General features: G+C 41.9%; 2 protein-coding genes across 2 annotated transcripts in view; both read right to left on the bottom strand.

Moving 5' to 3' along the window:
* The window catches only part of LOC308091208 (disintegrin and metalloproteinase domain-containing protein 10-like), a 486,352-nt gene that overhangs the window by 248,412 nt on the left and 217,826 nt on the right, over positions 1 to 20,114 (bottom strand). The gene's annotated exons all lie outside the window — the stretch shown is intronic.
* Positions 2,737 to 20,114, bottom strand: part of aldh1a2 (aldehyde dehydrogenase 1 family, member A2) — a 43,451-nt gene continuing 26,073 nt past the window's right edge. Inside the window, exons 5-13 of the mRNA XM_080436749.1 lie at positions 19,253 to 19,314; positions 17,433 to 17,561; positions 16,220 to 16,333; positions 9,792 to 9,894; positions 7,497 to 7,681; positions 6,444 to 6,608; positions 5,737 to 5,894; positions 5,113 to 5,187; positions 2,737 to 3,440 (exon numbers count right to left, since the gene is read on the bottom strand). Of these exons, the coding sequence (XP_080292875.1) occupies positions 3,368 to 3,440; positions 5,113 to 5,187; positions 5,737 to 5,894; positions 6,444 to 6,608; positions 7,497 to 7,681; positions 9,792 to 9,894; positions 16,220 to 16,333; positions 17,433 to 17,561; positions 19,253 to 19,314 (1,064 nt within the window). The 3' untranslated portion in view covers positions 2,737 to 3,367. The remainder of the gene's footprint in view (positions 3,441 to 5,112; positions 5,188 to 5,736; positions 5,895 to 6,443; positions 6,609 to 7,496; positions 7,682 to 9,791; positions 9,895 to 16,219; positions 16,334 to 17,432; positions 17,562 to 19,252; positions 19,315 to 20,114) is intronic.

The following is a 20,114-nucleotide window of genomic DNA, read 5'->3' as shown; positions in this document are numbered from 1 at the left end:
CCCTAAGCAAGATTTTTTTGGGTGCCCCCCCCCCCCCCCCCCAACACCCCCATTCTAAAATATAAATGTCATTTTTTATTGCATACAGTGGTGGACAGAAGTACTGCATCGTATGACAGCCTCTGACAAAAGTGGAATAATAGCCGATCTACAAGCTCACACACAGCGTCACATTTGAAAAAAAAATTGAAAGTGAAAAGTGCGTCTGTGGGTTTTGTAAATATTTAAGTGTTAATTAGAGCTTCTGACTAAATAATAACTACGTTGAATCCATTTGAACACCATTTTTTCCCTTTCTTGGAAAGTAACGGCATTTGGTTTCCACCTGACAGCGATGATGTATTATATCGCTGTTGTCGGGCAGAAACCTCTTCGTTTTTTCATAAATGAACGCCCTACTTGATCATACTACAGCGTCACACAAAAGCATCAAAAGTAGCAGATCTGCAAGCTCGAAACGCGACGCGAAGCGACGCGTTTCAAGCTTGCAGATCTGCTACTTTTGATGCTTTTGGAATTTGAATCCTGAAAAGTAACAGTTTCCACCCGACAGAGACGATTATGCTTCCAATGACAACGTAGTGAAGACACTTGGAAAGGGTTTTGAGAGAAATCAAATTTACTGAAAAACAAACAAACAAACAAACAAAAAAAACCTATGGTCAATTTTTTTTAGCTCTTATAATTTTATAGTATATGATTGTATAGACAGGAACATACATGAACATCAATGAAGATCTATTACAATGTTTAAAATACATTTTATTTTACTCCTCTCTTAGCAGGTGTGAGTATAATCGTTTTAAGGAGGTTAAAATCTGGTTTTCATGTTTACATCAGTCAAAAGGTTGACATACAGTGTTAAGTGGTAAAAGCTAGAACATAAAGAACACGAAGACAATTAGAAACCATCAATTTATATTCTGAATTAAACATTTTTTCTTTCTTTTTTTTCAATGTCATTCATGTCTGAGCGTGACAACTTCAGTGGCCTTGAATGAGCTGATAATATGCTTCCCATAACATTTGCACAGTGACATTCTGGCCAGTAATTTCACTCCCAAGAGTGGCACCAAATGGACCTGTGTAAAGGGTCCATTTGGTTCCATTCGTACACTCTCTGAGTGAACCCATTAAGACCTGAAGCCGATTCTAAAAATGTCTTCTAAATCCCAACAGTTTTTTGAAAGAAATCTTTTTTTTTTTTAAATCACGATTTTTCAAAAATAGCAGATCTACAAGCTCATAGCGCGGCACTTGGTGCCGTGCTATGAGCTTGTATATCTGCTATTTTTGAATAGCCAAATAAATCTTAAAGTGACACAGATGCGTTTCAGGTCTTAATGGGTTAAAGGAGGTGTAAGTGATATGTTTTTGTGTAAAACAACCCCCCCCCTTTTTAAGTTTCCAATATTCCAAAAGTAATCATTGCCTAAGTCCAGATCGAGTGTTTGTTCAAAGATTTGCACAAATGTTCAAGATTTTTCAAAAATAGCAGATCTACAAGCTCATAGCGCGGCACTCTGAGCCGCGCTTCGAGCTTGTACATCTGCAATTTTTTTAATAACCAAATAAATCTAAAAATGACACAAATGCGTTCCCGGTCTTAAAGGGATAACATATAAATCTAAAGAAAATATCACTTTTTACACCGCCTTTTATAAATGAACTGGGGTTTTACCGTCTTTACCTGGTCAAATCAAGACAACGATACATACATCATTAGAATGAGGTTCTGACAATGATGCCCTGACAGCAGCCATTCCCAACCTGTGGGTCGGGGGGCCAGCCTGTGAGTCGTGAGGATATTGGAAGTGGGACCCCCAAATAATTGACCAAACACTGCGATTTTAATGATAAAATAACATTAATAATAAAACTGTCATGTATCAAAAAAAACGTTTGATCCAAGGCCGGAACGCAACCGATTTGATTGATCATAAAAATAAACATGCTCTGAATATGCACGCGGGCCCACCCATCTGACCGCTTAACACGGGACCCCCAGGGGACCCCCTGATCCAGAAAAGGTTGGAAACTGCTGCCCTTTTTTTTTTACAATACAGCAAAACCATTCTTGTCTCCCGAACACAGGACAAAAGTTGTTATAACACAGAGATGAATGGAAGTACGCTGATTTCAGTCTTCCCGGTATATTACCCAGCATGCACCTGGGGGGGTGGTAGGGGGGGAGGGGGTAGAAGGGTGTGGCAGACCGTACAGCCCCTCCCCCCATCGTCTCTTCGAGTGCTTTAGTGTAGTTAGTTGGAGGAGGCGTATGGGGGTGTAGAGACGGGTGGGTTGTTGACGTCAATAGGCTCTATGCACAGCGGCCATATTGGAAAAGAAATTGGGCCTCTTCCTTACTTCCTTCACAGGTGTTAACAATTATACTAATGAAGGCTCTGTTTTCCATTCTGGTCAAACAGATTCACGGTGCTGATATTAAACAGAAAAAGTCACTAGACTTTTCTGTTTTCGCTTTACATTAAATATGTCTTCACTGAAAAATCTTGTCAATCAGCTATTTGTCTATGAATGTTTTCCCCAGAATACGGATACGAGTGGGTCTCGAAGTGGGGTCTAGGGACCCTCATGGTTCTTTGAGGGGGTTTCAAATGGACCCTTACAGGTGCGTAACTCTAAGAGTGTACAAATGGAACCAAATGGACCCATAAGGGTCCATTTGGTTCCATTTGTACACTCTTAAGGTCCTTACACACCGGGGCGAATTCTTCATGCGAATAAATACATTTTTTTTAAAAACCTTATAAAGTCAATGCAAGCGTCCACATCAGTTTCGCGAAGCGAAAAAGCGTCTTTTAATTATTCGGAACGAGTCCGAATTTTGCGTATATTCGCATATTCGCCGGTGTGTAAGGACCTTTAGAGTTACGGAGGTCCTTGAAATTTTAAAAGTTTGAGAACCACAGTGCTACACTAAATGGAACAGAGCCTTCATTAGTATCATCGGTAACACCTGTGAAGGTAAGTAAAGAAGAGGCCCAATTTCTTTACAATATGGCTGCTGTGCATATAGAGCCTATTGGACAAAACAAAACAAAACAAGATGGCTGCCTCTGAACGTAAAAAGCAGGAGTGGAGACAGCTTGAACGGGAGATTAGTTGACATTCCGTGGTGGTGGTGTTGGATGGATGGATGGGACCGTCGGCAGTTTTTTTGGGTGGTGGTGGGTCACAGTCTGTAGTTATTACCCATGGAGATGAGTGTTAGTGTGTGTTTTTGTTTTGCTACCATCGATGGGTTTTTGGGCCAACAGGCAGGTCAGTGGATGAGGAGGTGTGGCTATAAGGGCCAACAGGCGGGTCAGTGGATGAGGAGGTGTGGCTATAAGGTACGCCTTCTTTAAGAGTTCTTGCAGACCACCTTCATAGTGATGGTCTTCACCTCCGAGTACTCCCTCAGGCCGCTCTCGCCCCTGGGAACACAGAAAGTTGGGAAAATCAGGGAAATGTGGACTTAAAAACAACACAGAAACGCCCTCAAAGTAGTCCCTCAGGGCTATATAACTAGCCTGGTTATCCAGCCTGATTCACTACGTTCGGCTGATTTTTATTTTTCTCACTTCGCTTATCAGTCTGGCCAGCCTCCTATTTGACTCGTATTTTAATGACGTAGACAAGTCAGGAAGTGACAGAGAGATAGTCTGTGCAGAGAGATAGGAGGCTTTCCAGACTGTACAGCGAGTGAGAAACAAAATCCGCCGAACGTAGCGAAGCAGTCTGGATCCCAGGCTACTATATAACAGAAAAGTCACTAGACTTTTCTGTTTTCGCTTTACATTAAATATATCTTCGCTGAAAAATCTTGTCAATCTGCTATTTCTCTGTGAATGTTTTCCCCAGAATACGGATGCTGGGGTTTTAGTCTTAAACCCTATTTCCAAAAATGGTCAAAAAAAATATTATCCAAACTTCAAAGTTCACAACGACATGTTGCATCGCGACACACTTAGAGCTTGTAGTTCTGCTATTTTCGAAAGAGTTTTGAAAATCTTCGATTTTTTTTTTTAGTACACATACTGTACTTACACTAGTACACAAGAGTAAAAATGTATTTGGTTTTGGTTACTCAACATTGTAACAATAACAACAATAACAAAGAAATGATTAAGAATAGCAGCAATAGTGTGTAGAATCAGAAGAAAAATAGCAACATATATTAGTACAGTATATTAGTCATAGCACACTTTTGAGGTGCTGGAAAGTGATGTGGGTATGGGTCCTATTTCTTAATATTATCCATATGTTTATACGTGCATAGTTATCTGCAGTATGTATAAGGATATATAGGCTATACATTAAGTACATCGATAGGTGCATGTTTGTGGGTGCAGTCTTAATAACGTCTCTGTCGGGTGGAAACCTCATACTGTATGTCCAAAACTGTTAATTTTCAGGAGCAGCAGATCTACAAGCTTGTAGATCTGCTACGTTTGATACTTTTGTGTGACACTGTGGTATAGTGGTAAGAAAAAACGTTCAGTGAACGAATGATTTTGTTCACGTTCACGGCAATGATTCGTTCAAATGATTCGTTCACGTTCTCGTTCAGTAGCGCTATTTTCTAGTGTAAAACACTAGCAGGTTTTTTTACGTGGCGCGCACAGCCCGACCTCCCGTCCTGTGTACGGGGGTGAGGGGATGGGGGCACGATAGCGTGAACGTAACAGTTTCAGAAGGTGAACGAGCTCGCTCACGGCAAGGAACTAGTTATTTTGAACGAATCGATCATGAACGACACATCCTAACTGTGGTATGATTAATTTACCCAAAAATAAAAAAAGTTAGAGTATGGAGATAAGAGGTTTCTGCCCGACAGCAACGATACGCAAAGTGTCCCGTGCCAGCGTGCATGGCATGTGAGCTAATGGTCTAAAAAGACGTGGCGTGTTCCTTTAAACTGAAGTAATGTCCAGTGCTTACACTGCTGCAGGTACTGTATAGATAGTGTAATATAATCTCACGTAAAGAATTACATTATGCAATTTCTGCCATGGTAGGATTTCAAAGCACAGAATGTCAATATTAGTTATAGCCTGGCTTATGGTGTGGATACAGTAGGGCCAGCAAACCAAAATGAATACTCACAATTCACGTCCATTGCCAGACATTTTATATCCTCCAAATGGACACTGCGTGCTCAGGGCATTGAAGCAGTTTATCCTATAAGACACATATACAAAACATACATCATTCCTCTGCATTTTCCAGGCACATGTTTTGTTTAGTCATTGTATCATGTTACACACGGTGAAGTCACTGACAAGACCAGTGGTGGAAAAAGTACTCACATTTCTTTACTTAAGTAAAAGTATCAATACTGCAATATAGATATACTCTGTTTACAAGTAAAATTCTGGAATTCAACATGTACTTGAGTGAAAATACAAAAATAAAATTAAAGTACCAAAAGTAAAAGTACTCATTATGCAGAATGTCCCATTTCAAGTTTTCAATTGTATAAATATCTTTTGGAAATAGCTGATCTACAAGCTCACTGTGAGCTTGTAGATCGGCTATTTTCAAATGGAAATACATATCGGGCTGAAAACAATTGTTTGGTCTTTAAATAAAAGGACAAAATATTTCAGGGTAATGGAATCTATAATAACAATAATGTATTAGCTGGCTATACCAGAGAGGCCACCAAGATACTAAAGTACTTTATGATTGCAGAATGAATAATGTGCCATAAAAAAAAACAAGTCTTACCATACAGTGCCAGCCTGCATGGCTGTGGATATGGTCATGGCTTTGTTGAGATCATTTGTGAATACAGCAGCGACTAAGCCATATTCTGTGTTGTTGGCTCTTTCTATCACCTCTTCAATGGTTTTGAACTTCATGATCATCTGTACTGGCCCAAAAATCTGAAAATATTCAAGAATATACAGGATGAATACGGACATCACAACACACGTTACAGCAGTGGGAACACACTGCAAATATGTCTTGGGAATGACAAAATTCATAACCACATGAACACTATCGTCCCAATTCTGGGCACGTCATAATAGGCAAATGTTCTGCAAATATGCTGTGAAAAAATGCAGGTCTACAAACTTGTAGATCGGCTATTTCCAGCGTAGAGATTTGGGATAGAGGGAAGAAAGGAGGGGACAAACTATAGGTCCCCCAGGGGTGATGCTATATTAATTTGTTAATATAGCTAATATAGCATCACATTCTTTTCAACCACTTTACCCATATTTTATATTTTGGCTATTCAAAAATAGCAGATATACAAGCGAGCTTGTAGATCTGCTATTTATTTATTTGTAATCGTGAACATTTTTGCAAATCTTTGATTTGAAAGTGAAACATCCATTTAATTCAGCTCATTAGCCCATATCTGCAGCAGTCATGCAGTAATGAATGAATAACACTAATGATAGACACAGTGTACAGTGGTACTGTACCTCCTCTTTGGCGATGCGCATGTCATCCCTCACACTGGAGAACACGGTGGGTTCTATGTAGTACCCGCTCAGGCCCAGGGCTTTGCCTCCACACTCCAGCTTGGCTCCCTCACTGATGCCACTCTGGATGTACTCCAGGATGCTGCTTTGCTGCTCCTGGCTGATCTGCATAGGAGAGAAGAGGGGAAACCATGAGATAGAAGTTCATGAGAGATACGGCCATACGGGGAAGAGAGAACATGGATTTGTGTACCATTTCGCCTCTAGTGGCTTCAATTGCGATGGTCTATCTTTCTATATCAACCGTCTTTGGTATAACTTCCACGCCATTGGCAGGTCGGTGACGGTAAACGGCTACACAGCTACGGTTAAGGAAACGTGTCTTAAGTAAAAGTATCAATACTGCAATGTAGAAATACTCTGTTACAAGTTAATTCAAAATGTACTAGTAAAAGTACAAAAGTATTGGTATCAAAAGTAGAAAGTGCTCATTAAGCAGAATGTCCCATTTCTCAAAGTTTTCAAATGTGTAAAATGCATGAAAATCTTTTGAAAATAGCCGATCTACAAGCTCACAATGTGTCGCATCGCGACGCATTGTGAGCTTGTTGATCGGCTATTTTCAAATGGCCGAAATGTATATAGGGCTGAAGTGGTTTTGTAATAATCAAAATCTCCAAAGTAACTATAGCAACTAAAGTTTTCAAATAATTGTAGTGGAGTAAAAGTACAATATTTGCCTCTTGAGATGTAGTGGAGCAGAAGTAAAAGTACAGAAAATTGGAAACACTCCAGTAAAGTTTAAAAAAAACAAAAAAACAAAAAAATTGTACTTAAGTACAGTAGCCTACTCGAGTACATGTGTAAAAGAGTGGTTCACAACCTCAGCCCGATGGCATAAAACTCTTAATATCTCCCCCCGAGTGATAGGGAATTCCCTTTGGCTTAGTGGTTAAGGCGTTGGCTTTTTCCGCGTGGGAGACCCGGGTTCGAAATCCCGGGGCGTTTACACACGTACTTAGTTACACCACTGCTTGGCATTTTCGTTCTCACCTGTGGGCCCTGCTCGGTGGTGGGGTCGAAGGGGCTCCCCACTATCCTCCTCTTGGCGCGCTCCACGCTGCGGCGGACGAACTCCTCGTAGATGGGCTCCTCCACGTAGATGCGCGAGCCCGCCGTGCAGCACTGTCCGGCGTTGAAGAACACCCCCTGGTGGGCCTGCTCCACCGCCAGCTCCACTGCAAAGGAAAAGAGAACGGGGGAAGGGAAGGGGTTAAACAACTAGCTACACCACCAACCCGCTTGTTTCAGTGAAAACAGAAACTTTTAAAGGACCCCCCAAATGCAAATGAAATTTTTGAGCTTGTGGATCTGCTACTTTTGAATAGCCAACATATAAATGGATACATTTCACTTGTTTGTATTGTATCCTGTATGACTTCTCTCTCCTGATTGGATCAAATTGGTATCCCGACATGACTTATGTATTTTCAGTGGGAGAGACAGGGAGAGACCCCTGTAACCGAACCAACACTAAATATCAATGACCATAATATAGAGCTATTTAACAATTTGAATTCAATTCAAATTCAAATTTAACCTTTAAATTCAAATGCCACTATCACGTTATATTAAAAAAAAACTGAATTGCAAAAACAGGGAAAAAGAAAGAAAAGGAAATAGAGTTGTGAGCAGTAAACTACAGGGAGACGAAATCTCTGCCTAGTTACAGAAACGAGATTTGTCCAATGGCTGCAATAACTCCTAACTCTGTGAGAACGTGATACGGGACACCTGAGAGACAGACAGGGCCCTGCTGCATGGTGCTGCACGAGGGGTTAAAATGGAGCAGCAGTGATTTATGGGCCCCGGCAGAAGCAGCTATAGGGCCCCGACCGGGGCAGGTTCCATTCTCCTGATTTACAGGCCTTGGGGAGCCCCGTGTCACGGCCTGCTGAAAGCATTTGAGAGGACCGTGGCACCCCCAGTCTGGTTGAGCCCACTTAGAGAGAGAGAGCATACATGAGAACTATCCATCCGTTTTGGGGCCTTCTTCACAGCACCACCAACTACAAAGCTTTGGAGAGCAACTGCGGGATTCTCTGCAGTCCCATGTATGTGCATAATATCCACTTTCGTGTGGATTTAAAATTCATTGATAATGGGACACGCAGTGGTGGAAAGTAACTAAGTACATTTACTCAAGTAAAATGTTGAGGTATTTTTTTTACTTTACTTATAATTTGACTTCTACTCCACTACATCTCACAGGCAAATATTGCACTTTTACTTTGACATTTGAATTGAATTTCATTTGAAGTATGTACTTTTGTACTTTTACTCAAGTCAATTTTGAATACCGAACGTGTGCTTGTAACAGACTATGTGTTTCTTCCATCACTCGTATAACTAAACTAAACACTCCCTGACACAGCGATACGTTCTTCCCTCCAGGGCAGGGTGGACTCCATCGACACCATGAGGGGAACTAGCAACGTTTTGTGAACACCTGTGCCCATCATCTATAGCGGGACATCTGTAAACCACATGAACCCTCAAAGCGTCCCTTTTCTGGACATAGCCTATAGGCGGACTTTATGCAACAAAAAAAAACAGGCGAGCATCTGCCGAAAACAGCAGATCTACAAGCTCACAACTCGTCGCAACGCGATGTGAGTTTGTAGATCTGCAATTGTCGCCGGCAAGATTTGGTGGAGAGGGGAGAGAAAAAAAGGATAGACCCCTGGGGGACCCCGGTCAACAAAGTATCTAGGATTTAAGTGGTTATGGATTACAGTATGTCTTGATGAATTGAATACACAGGACCACAATGGAAACAAGCCCTTGTGTTGTCCTTTTAGCATTATTGTATAACTGTACCTCTGTACCTTTTTGCAAACTGTTAATAAAGTATTCAATCAATCAATCAAAACAGGCAAATGGCAGTGGTGGAAAGTAACTAAATACATGCACTTAAATACTGTACTTAAGTACAATTCTGAGTTACTTTACTAGAGTTTTTACAATTTGCAATACTTTTACTTGTACTCTTTTATACATAGGCTATTTTAGCCTATCTGCAGGCTCACAACGCATTGTGAGCTTGTAGATCTGCTATTTTCAGACATTAGTACTTTTACTTTTCGTACTTTAAGTATAATTTGTTGCCAAAACTCTTGCAACTTTTTCTCGAGTAACATTTTGAACACAGGCCTTTTACTTGTAACAGAGCATTTTTATATTGCGGTATTGCTACTTTTACTTAAAAGTAAAAATATCGGAGTACTTCTTCCACCACTGGCCCGAATGGGCACACAATTAATAAAACAGTGAGTCAAAAAAACGTACTATCGGCATCTGCAAAAATGATGTTTGGATTCTTCCCTCCCAGCTCCAGTGTTACTCTCTTCAGATTGCTCTTCCCAGCTGCTTCTTGGATCAGCTTTCCGACCTATAGGGAGGAAGCACATCTCGGGTTTACTCACAGATAGAAGGCAGGCCCGTGGGCCAGCTCAGTAAATCAGCTGGATACGACCATTAACCCTCTCAAATCCGGGAACGCGTCCGTGTCATTTTTAAGATCTCTTTGGGCTATTCAAAAATAGCAGATATACAAGCTCATAGCGCGGCACTCGGTGAGCTTGTAGTTCCAGGGACCCCCAGAAGCATAGATCGTTAAAAATGCTCGCTTTAAAACATATATATATATATTCAAAGATCTGCAAGTTCGAGTGCCGCGCTATGAGCTTGTAGATCTGGTATTTTTTTTTAAATCGTGAACATTTGGTGAAAATAATTATGTTCTACAAATGTCTTCTAAATTCTTACCGTTTAATAAAAAAAAAAGTATGTTGCTATATCAGTGGTGCTCCAACTTTTTCATGTCGAGGACCACCCAAAATGATATGTATTTAGCCGCGGACCCGTTGTTCTAGGGACCCCCAGAAGAACAGATTGTTAAAAATGTTCGCTTTAAAACATATATATATATATATATTAAAAGATTTGCACGTTATTTCAAAAATAGCAGATCTACAAGCTCATAGCGCGGCACCGAGTGCCGCGCTATGAGCTTGTAGATCTGCTATTTTTGAATAGCCCAAAGAAATCCTGCGTCTTTAAAGGGTTAAAAAAAAAATGCAGGTTGGTTCGCTCCAAAACAGAGAGATATGCTGTCCAACGTCGAGCCGCCGGTGGTGAAACATGAGTTCTGCAAATATATAGACCGAATATCTGTTACGCCGTGTTTTGAGAGGCAACGGTCGGAAAAATAAAGTGATGTTTCAGCATTTTGAGCGAGGCATCCTACAAACGGCATGTCTTAACGAAGGGATCTCAAAACCACAGGATCTTGTTTGTGGGTGGTATGTATGGGGGTTCTGTGACCGTGGTAGTTAGTTAAGCTAACATGCCGTGCAGAGGGTGCTTGCGGTAGAAAATACGACTTTGCGTCCCCCGGTTTTTCTCATCAAAAAAGTGTTGAGAATATTACTGGAAATCCAGCTTTTTTTAAAGCTCCTATAAGCTCCAGATTTAGAGTTCAGATATGCAGGAGCAAGCAGTCCTAGTGTTTTATGGTGTTCAATTTCTGAGATAACACAAATCCTTGAGTATTATTTGAGGCTAACCAGCTGGTCTCGTTGTAGAGCTTGGGAGACATATTTTCTAACGGACCCGAAGTGTGATGGAACATGGTGTTCATGTGACGGTAATCTCTCTCGGAGGCCGTGAGTGTATTGTATACTTTCGATAGATAACAGCGAGTCATAGAACAAACCCCAACAACCAGCAGGCCCTCATACCTCTAAACAAACAAGCTCGTTTCCGTGTTACTGACACTGGTCTGTTTTGTTTTCCGAGAGCCAAGAAAAATGAGCGTGGAGAGGAGAGGACAGAGGGGGGGGGGGGGGGGGAATATCGGTTCCATGTCACCCTCCACCTCTTAAGTGGAAAATAAAGGAACTCCTCTCCTCATAAAAAGGATATTGGATTTAGTACGTTTCTCAATGAGTGTAAGAATAGAATGGAACGGTGGTTCTCAAACTTTTTCATGTCAAGGACCCCCAAATGTATGTACGTATGTATTTGGCCACGGACCCCCCCCCCCCCCATTTAAAAGATGTTGTGCCAGGTACCGAACATAGCAGATCTATAAGCTCAAAATATGTGTTTAAAACTGTTCTTTTTTTCTGATAAAGGTCGTCATGGTCGGGAGTTGAACCCGCGACACACTGTCAGGCTGGATTACCGGCCTAGGTGCCCAGACAGTTACGCCAACCGCCCGGGCCAAAACTGTACATTTTTCAGTATTTATAAGTTAGCTATTCAAAAGTAGCAGATATACAAGCTCCCAGATTTTTGAACAACTTCTGGGGGTCCCTGAAGCGGCCCGTTGACTGCTCTGTCGTGTCTGGTGCCACCGGTGTAGCAGCCCTGGAGTGGACATCATAACACTTGGCACGGCTTCAGTGCCTTTTAATACAAAGAGACTGGAGTAGGGCTGCTAGGCTATAGCGTGTTTACTCCCGGTGGGGGGGGACATGCTATGCTGCTCCGTGAGTACAGTCACAGCCCCGCATGTGTGTGTGAGTATACACGGATGAGTTGTGCGGTGCTCCCTGAAAATGCACCTGTAGCTTACACACACCGCCACCCGGCGGCACCCTGCGGAGGGGAAGCTGTGTCTCACTGTCGTCTCGCCCACCACTACGTTTCAGTAGGGGACTGTAGCTACTATGGTGACTCACTGTCTGGGCATTGACAGCCTCTTAGAGAGCACAAGGCTCGTGCGGGGCCTTAATTGACTCCAGATCAGCAGGAAACAACAGAAAAACTAGTTAAAGAAAACTAGGCCACTCATAGGAAATGTTCACTCCACCGCAGATGATAAAACAAGGGAGATGCACGCGTGCGAGCGTGTGTAGGTGTGTGTGTGTGCGTGCGTGCATTTAACCCATTAAGACCTGAGACTCGATTCTACAAAATGTCTTCTAAATCACTAAACAGTTTTTTTTTTTTAAACCCTGTGTTGTTGTCAGTGGTTCTCAAGCTTTTTCATGTCAAGGACCCCCCCACAATTATATGTATTTGGCCGCGGACCCCCATCTCAAAATATGTTTGCTCCAGGGACCCCCCCCAGAAGCAAAGATTTGAGTTACAAATGTTCGCTTTAAAAATATATATTCAAAGATTTGCAGAAATTGTCACAATTTTTCAAAAATGGCAGATCTACAAGTTTGTAGCACTACGAGCTTGTATATCTGCTATTCTTCAATAGCCAATAATGGGTTAAATGGCAGTGAATGTACGACTAGGATGTCGGGGAAAAAACGTATGTTGGTTCAAGGCTGATTCATTGGGCCTAATTAATGCACTTGTCTTGTTATCTGTATAAACACTTTAAACTGACTCACAGCCTGCTTCTCACATTTTAACCCTTTAAGACCGGGAACGCATCTGTGTGTCATTTTAAGATTTATTTGGCTATTCAAAAATAGCAGATCTACAAGCTCATAGCGCGGTAATATCAGTCGTTCTCAAACTTTTTTCATGTCAAGGACCCCCAAAATTATATATATTTGGCCGCGGATCCCCATATCAAAATATGTTCTTCCAGAGATCTCCAGAAGCAAAGATTTGAGTAAAAAACTTTCGCTCTAAAAATATACATATATTCAAAGATTTTCAAAAAAAAATCTCGATTTTCTAAAATAGCAGGTATACAAGCTCATAGCGCGGCACTCGCGCTGTATATCTGCTATTTTTGAATAGCCAAGGTGTAAAATAATGCTTTTTAGGTCAAATCTAAAAATGACACAGATGCGTCCCCGGTCTTACTGGGTTAATACTTGAGTTATTGGAATTCAAACTGCAGGATCCAAAAACAATCCTCAATCTGGATTTCATTCAGGCCCCTAAAATTAGGAGAAATATTTTCTCTTCGTGTTTTGACATTTTGCTTTGGTTACCGTGTCTGTTTGCGTTCTTATCGCTGATAGTAATCTATGATGTCTATAGATGGATCGGATGGAATGTTTGATATGGTTCTGGAACAGCTGTGACCGCGGTTGAGATTTGTTCTTACATTAAGTGAGTTATTAAAACCATGAGGTCTCCGTATAATATTAGTCCCAGAGTAGGGCTTAACGATACTCCACAGATACTGCAGCGCCCACTTTATTTTAGGGTATTATACGGGAACTATATGCGACAGAATTACCGGAGAGAATGAGATAAACCATTACTGTTCATTACTTGTTCATTACTCTGAAGTTTCCAACTGCATGTGGATAGCATGCAGAACCCTTGGCTTCAATCTACCATAACTTTACACAGTGGTGTAAAGTAACTAAGTACATTTACTCAAGTACTGTACTGTACTTAAGTACAATGTTGAGGCATTTTTACTTTACTGGAGCATTTCCAATTTTCAAAACTTTTACTTCTACTCCACTACATCTCAGAGGCAAATATTGTACTTCTACTCCACTACACTACACTACAATTATTTGAAAACTTTAGTTGCTAGTTACTTTGCAGATATAAATTATGATATCATAAAACATACATTAACCACTTCAGCCCTATTTTATACATACTGTAGGCCATTGATGCGACGCGTTGTGAGCTTGTAGATCGGCTATTTTCAAACATTTTAGTACTTTTACTTTTGGTACTTTAAGTATATTTTGATGCCAATACTTTTGTACTTTTACTCAAGTAAAATTTTGAACACAGGCCTTTTACTCGTAACAGAGTATTTTTATATTGTTCTACTTAAGTAAAACATTTGAGTACTTTTTCCACCACTGCTTCCGTGGATGAATTGATCCATCATTTTAAATGTGTTTCGTTTTTCCCTTTTGGCCTCGACAAACGATCAACAAGTAAGCAAGCCGTTTCTGCTCTAACGTAACAGACTGACCGGAAGCCAGCTGTCATCGCCAGAAGAATTTGTTTTTCGTGGTTCAAAATTGAAACCATTCTACATGTGTGTGATTATTGTAATCGCCATGTTCTTCCCTCTCTCTCTCCCACTCCAGACACGCTCGCCAAGAGAGTCAAAACAGGGATACTATAAACCTCAAGGCCGTTCCAAAAACACGACATGACCCTGGCTCGTTTCACCAAAAGATACAACGTGAAATATAGACCGGCCACATCAAAACATGACACATATTACATGGAGATTGCTGTATCCGCTTCTTTACCAGGAAGGTTTTGCTTTGTGTGTTTTTTTTTTTTTAAATAACAGATGTTTATAAAGCGAGAGACGCAGAAATGGAATCTCTTGTCGCACGGCCTGAGGAATGCTGTTCCTGACCACAACACCTCTCAGAGAGGCTCAATGCCTAACATGGTATGCCCATGGTCATTTAGTTTTCCATTAACTTCGTCCCAACTCTGCAAAGCCATCTGCCCCCCCCCCGTGTGTGTGTGTGTGTGTGTGGGGATGGAGAGCTCCATGAAAGGTACAGCAGAGAGGTACAATATTTATCACAGTGAGGGAGGTGGCTGTAGCTCTATATATCGTCGCTGTCGGAAAGAAACCTCCTATCTCAAAGTTTTTTTTTAACTTTTTGTGTTTTTTCATAAAATAGGCCTACCCTGAGCTTGTGAATCTGCTACTTTTGACATTTTTTTCATCTATCTATCTATCTATCTTCAGAAGGAATGAGACTGTGTTGTAGAGCAGTGGTTCTCAAACCTTTTCATGTCAAGGACCCCCAAAATGATATGAATTTGACCGCGGACCCCCATCTCAAAATATGATGTTCCAGGGACCCCCAGAAGCAAAGATTTGAGTTACAAATTTACAAATATTCAAAGATCTACAAGCTCATAGCGCGGCACTCGGGTGCCGCGCTATGAGCTTGTAGATCTGCTATTTTTTAATAGCCCAAAGTATAAAAGTTTAAAGTGGTTAAAATAATTGTGACGCTACATACATCAACACATTTCCCTGGGGACCCCCTGGAACCCCCCCAAGATGGACCCCTGGGGGTCCCCGGACCTCACTTTGAGAACCAAGGTCGCCGCAGAGAGATGCTATGTCTGTTCCTGATGATGACCAACGCATGTTGTGCGCATGCTTTGCGTGCGTGCGTGCGTGCACGCGCACATGTGCTCCGAGATAAATGGAGAGAGCCCTCCTGTCACGAGAAGTAATGACAGGGCATGCTGCAGCAAGCAGCTTGACGTTACAGTGAGAGACCCCATTTGTTTGTCATTTACGGTGCTTCAGCGCTTAGGCACACAATGTCCCCTAATAATGACACGGCAGCCATTGCTCTTATGCTACGCACATGTTGTTGGGGTCACCGCGTGTTGTCACACAAAAGCGTGAGCGTGTGGCGGAATAGGCCAGTGGTTCTCAACCTGTGGGTCGGGACCCACACGGGGGTCCCCACATTTTTTTCCCCGCCAGCCAGATGACAGCGAAGTGACAATTTAAAGGGGTATTTCACCCAAAAAATTACTTATTTTCTATCAATTACACACCCCATTAAGCATTGAGTTTTTTTTTGTTTTTGTCGCATTCTTGAGCCAATAATTTGATTACCGGCGGAAAGATGCTAATGTATCCGGTAGGAGACACAAAGTAGACTCTTTGTGTCTCCTACCGGAAATACACCCGGTCATCATCAAATTATTGGCTCAGGAATGTGACAAAAACAAAACAATCTCCATGAATTCAATGAATTCATGCTGCCTGAAAAGGTTGAGAACCACTGGTATAGGTCAATGTGATCTGTTATCATCGGGGGGGACATTACCTCGGTTGATCCTGTAAAGGCCACTTTGTCTATGCCCATGTGTGAGGCGATCGCCGCTCCTGCCGTTGGCCCGAATCCTGGCAAAATATTGATGACTCCCGCTGGAAACCCGGCCTGTCAAAACAATATGGGAGGAAACAAGCTTTTAGAGGAGATGACAGCCAGAGCCAAGCTAAACCACAGGCAGTGTGAGAGGGGGGGGGGGGGGGGGGGAATCCGGACCCAACCCAACTTCCCTACCAAGCAGGCCCGACACAGAATCCACAGAACATAAAAAAAAAAAAAGAAGAAGCAAACAGACACGGAGGCTCCGAAAAAGATTGGGGCGAGGCCCTGCGAAGCGAGAGATAACAGAGAGGCCTGCACAAACTGGCTTTCTACAACAGTTCAATCGAACTAATCGATTACATCGATTAGTTCGATTCAACTGTTGTAGAAAGCCAGTTTGGGGGTCATTTTGGGGGTGATCTATCCCTTTAACATAGTTAACCACTTAAACCCCATATGGGTAACCATATGCATATGGGTAACCATATGGGGAGTCACTCAGTGCTCAATACTAGTGTCTTTTCAGTTTTCTGTCATTGTGGGGAAAGCTTTCGCTGAAAATAGCAGATCTACAATCTACACTATACCGATGCTGGAGTTTAAGTGGTTAAAATAGCTGATCTACAAGCTCATGACATTGTGAGCTTGTAGATCAGCTATATTTTTTGCGTGACAGTGCGTAAGAAGTTAATCAATTCTGTGACCTAATCGTCTCTGTCGGGTGGAAACCACATATGTCTCAAAACTGTTACTTTTCAGGATTCAAATTCAAAAGTATCAAAAAGTTGCAGATCTACGGCACAAGCTCGAAATGCTTTGTTTTCGCGCCGCTTTTCGAGCTTGTAGATCTGCTACTTTTGATGCTTTCGTGTGACGCTGTAGCATGATCAAGTAGGGCGTTAATTTACGAAAAAACATAAAAAGAATATGGAGATAAGAGTTTTTTTGCCCCGACAGCAACTTCTTTCTTTTGTGGTCTTTTTGTCTGGTGTTTTTATTGTGATATGGATCCCCCTTGGGTCTGAAATAAAGACTGAATTGAATAGAATTGATATAAAAAATGTGCGTCTAGGTTATTCGAATAAAATACATGGCTAGTCGCAGCCCTATACTCCGTGCTCGTATACTATTGATTGACAATGGTGCACTGTAGAGTGTTTTATACCTCTTTGATCAGAGCGCCCATGTAGAGGCAGGTCAGTGGCGTCTGCTCGGCGGGTTTGATGACGACCGTGTTCCCACACGCTAGCGCCGGACCCAGCTTCCACGCCGTCATCATCAGGGGGAAGTTCCACTGCACACACACACACCCATTTATATTACTATACGTGTGAGAGACAACGATTTTATAAATGTCATTTTTAACCCTATACCGCCTAAAGCAAGTGGTTCTCACAATTCTTTCATGTCAAGGACCCCCAAATTGATATATATTTGGTCACGGACCCCCATCTGATTTTTTTTTTTTAAATATAAAAATATATATATATATAAAATAGCAGATCTACAAGCTTGTAGATCTGCTATTTTTTAATAGCCAACGTATAAATCGATAAAGTGGTTAAAATGATTGTGATGTACAAAAGTATTGGCATCAAAAGTAAAAGTACTAATGTTTGAAAATAGCAGATCTACAAGCTCACAACGTGTCGCGATGCGACGCGTTGTGAGCTTGTAGATCGGCTATTTTCAAATAGCCTGCGTATAAAATAGGGGCTACGGTATGTTTTATAATATCGTAATTTATATCCGCAAAGTAACTAGTAACAAAGTTTTCAAATAATTGTAGTGGAGTAAAAGTACAATGTTTGCCTCTGAGATGTAGAGGGGTAGAAGTAAAAGTATTGCAAATCAGAAATACTCTAGTAAAGTGAAAAGTAACTCAAAATTGTACTTAAGTATAGTACTTAAGTACATGTACTTAGTTACTTTCCACCACTGCGCGCACACACACACACACACACACACACACACACACACACACACACACACACACACACACACACACACACACACACACACACACACACACACACACACACACACACACAGGAAGAAGGACATCATGCATCTGACTCGACACACTGGGTGGTCACAAGTCAAACCCAATAAGTCATTGCTGTTAGTCACTTTACTCTCATTTTTAACTCTGTCTAAACACAAAGTCGAGAGAAAAAAGGGGTTTTCGGCACTTCCACGGTATTTCTCTCTCTTCCCCACCGCCACAGCACGGGGGAAATTGCAACACATGTGCAATACTTAGAGCCCGTATCACTGTATTACACACAGGCCTGTGTTATTTCTGCCTTACACGGGAACCCATGGGGCTCCGGCGTACAGAACCACATGCTCTCTCTAAGCTCTTGCACAATCAACACTCATGCTCTTACAGCACACAGGAAAATCCAGAGTGTTAATGGAACTCCGTTAAGTGTAACAAATGTTCGTTTTTTTACACTTTCGGGGATTAAATCCACGCTCCGGACTTTTACTATGCGAGTGTCTATTTCTCATCCATTTTTCATTTCCTTTTTTTTTTCTCACCGTTCTCCCTTTACTGAAACCCTGCAAAGTCGCTCAGTTTGCTCTGCTTTATCTCTCCTAGTCTTTCATTCTGTTTATATCTCATAATCTCTCCCTCCCTCCCTCCCTCCCTCCCTCCCTCCCTCTCTCTCTCCCTCCGTCTCAACTGGCACCTCTATTCGCTGAGCGTGCCAACGGATTTACCCAAATATACACTGATTTACAGTACGTCACAGAATTCCAGGAAACAAGAACAATGTTTTCAGCAAATGGGCAATGTCTCTGTCCCTTACCTCACCACCAACCATTTCCTTTAACCAACTGAAGCCCTATCTTTAAAAAAAAAACTGCAAAGTTAGCAGCTCTACAAGCTCACGGCACGGCTTACACCGCGGCGCGCCGTGAGCTTGTAGATCTGCTAGTTTCATCGCGGGCGTCAGCCCTGCGTGAGCTCATACTTACAGGGATGATTTGCCCACACACTCCGATTGGCTCGTGTCTGGTGAATGTTAGGTACTCTCCATCTGTGGAGACACACACACACACACACACACACACACACACACACACACACACACACACACACACACACACACACACACACACACACACACACACACAGAGAAAAGAAAGAAAATCAGGGCCATTATCGTTTTAAGCTTAAATGTTTTGGAAACCGATACTTCGATGTTGCACCAAGAGTGCAATCATTTCTTCAGTACCAATTGATGTTAGCTTCACATTAAACGTGTTTCTCACAAAACATTCTCTCTGTGGAGGGATGAACACACACACTACTCCAAAAACACACCCAAACAAGTGAAAGTGATGAGTGTGACTGAGGAAAGAGGTGTCACCCGGTGGCTCATTCCTCGTGCATTACACCAAGTAAAAAAAAAAAGAAAAGTGGCACTTACTACAAAGAGGGTGTGTCACGCTTATTCATTGTCTGCAGTGGTACTAAACACTGGAAAAAGTGTGTGTGTGTGTGTGTGTGCGCGCGCGCGAGCGTGCGTGTGTGTGTGTGTGTGTGTGTGTGGTGTACCACACAATGTGACAGTAGCCACTTTCATAAAGAGATACCGCAATTTAGTAGCATAATGAAGAGTCATCATTAACCACATCATGAACCCTGATTGTGTACATATTCTGGGCATGTCATAATAAGCCAACATCTGGCCAAAATAGCAGATTACACAAGCTCAATTTGTGTCGCAACACAATGTTGAGCTTGTAGATTGGCTATTTTTGGTGTAGAGGGGGGGAAAGCGAGCTTGTAGATCTGCTACTTTTGATGCTTTTTTTTGATGACCAGTGGACCGGT

The sequence above is a fragment of the Gymnoscopelus braueri genome, assembly GCF_963280865.1.
Source record: "Gymnoscopelus braueri genome assembly, chromosome: 1".
Lineage (NCBI taxonomy): Eukaryota > Metazoa > Chordata > Actinopteri > Myctophiformes > Myctophidae > Gymnoscopelus > Gymnoscopelus braueri.
Note: the sequence above shows the minus strand (reverse complement) of the source record. Positions and strands in the feature narration are given on the sequence as shown.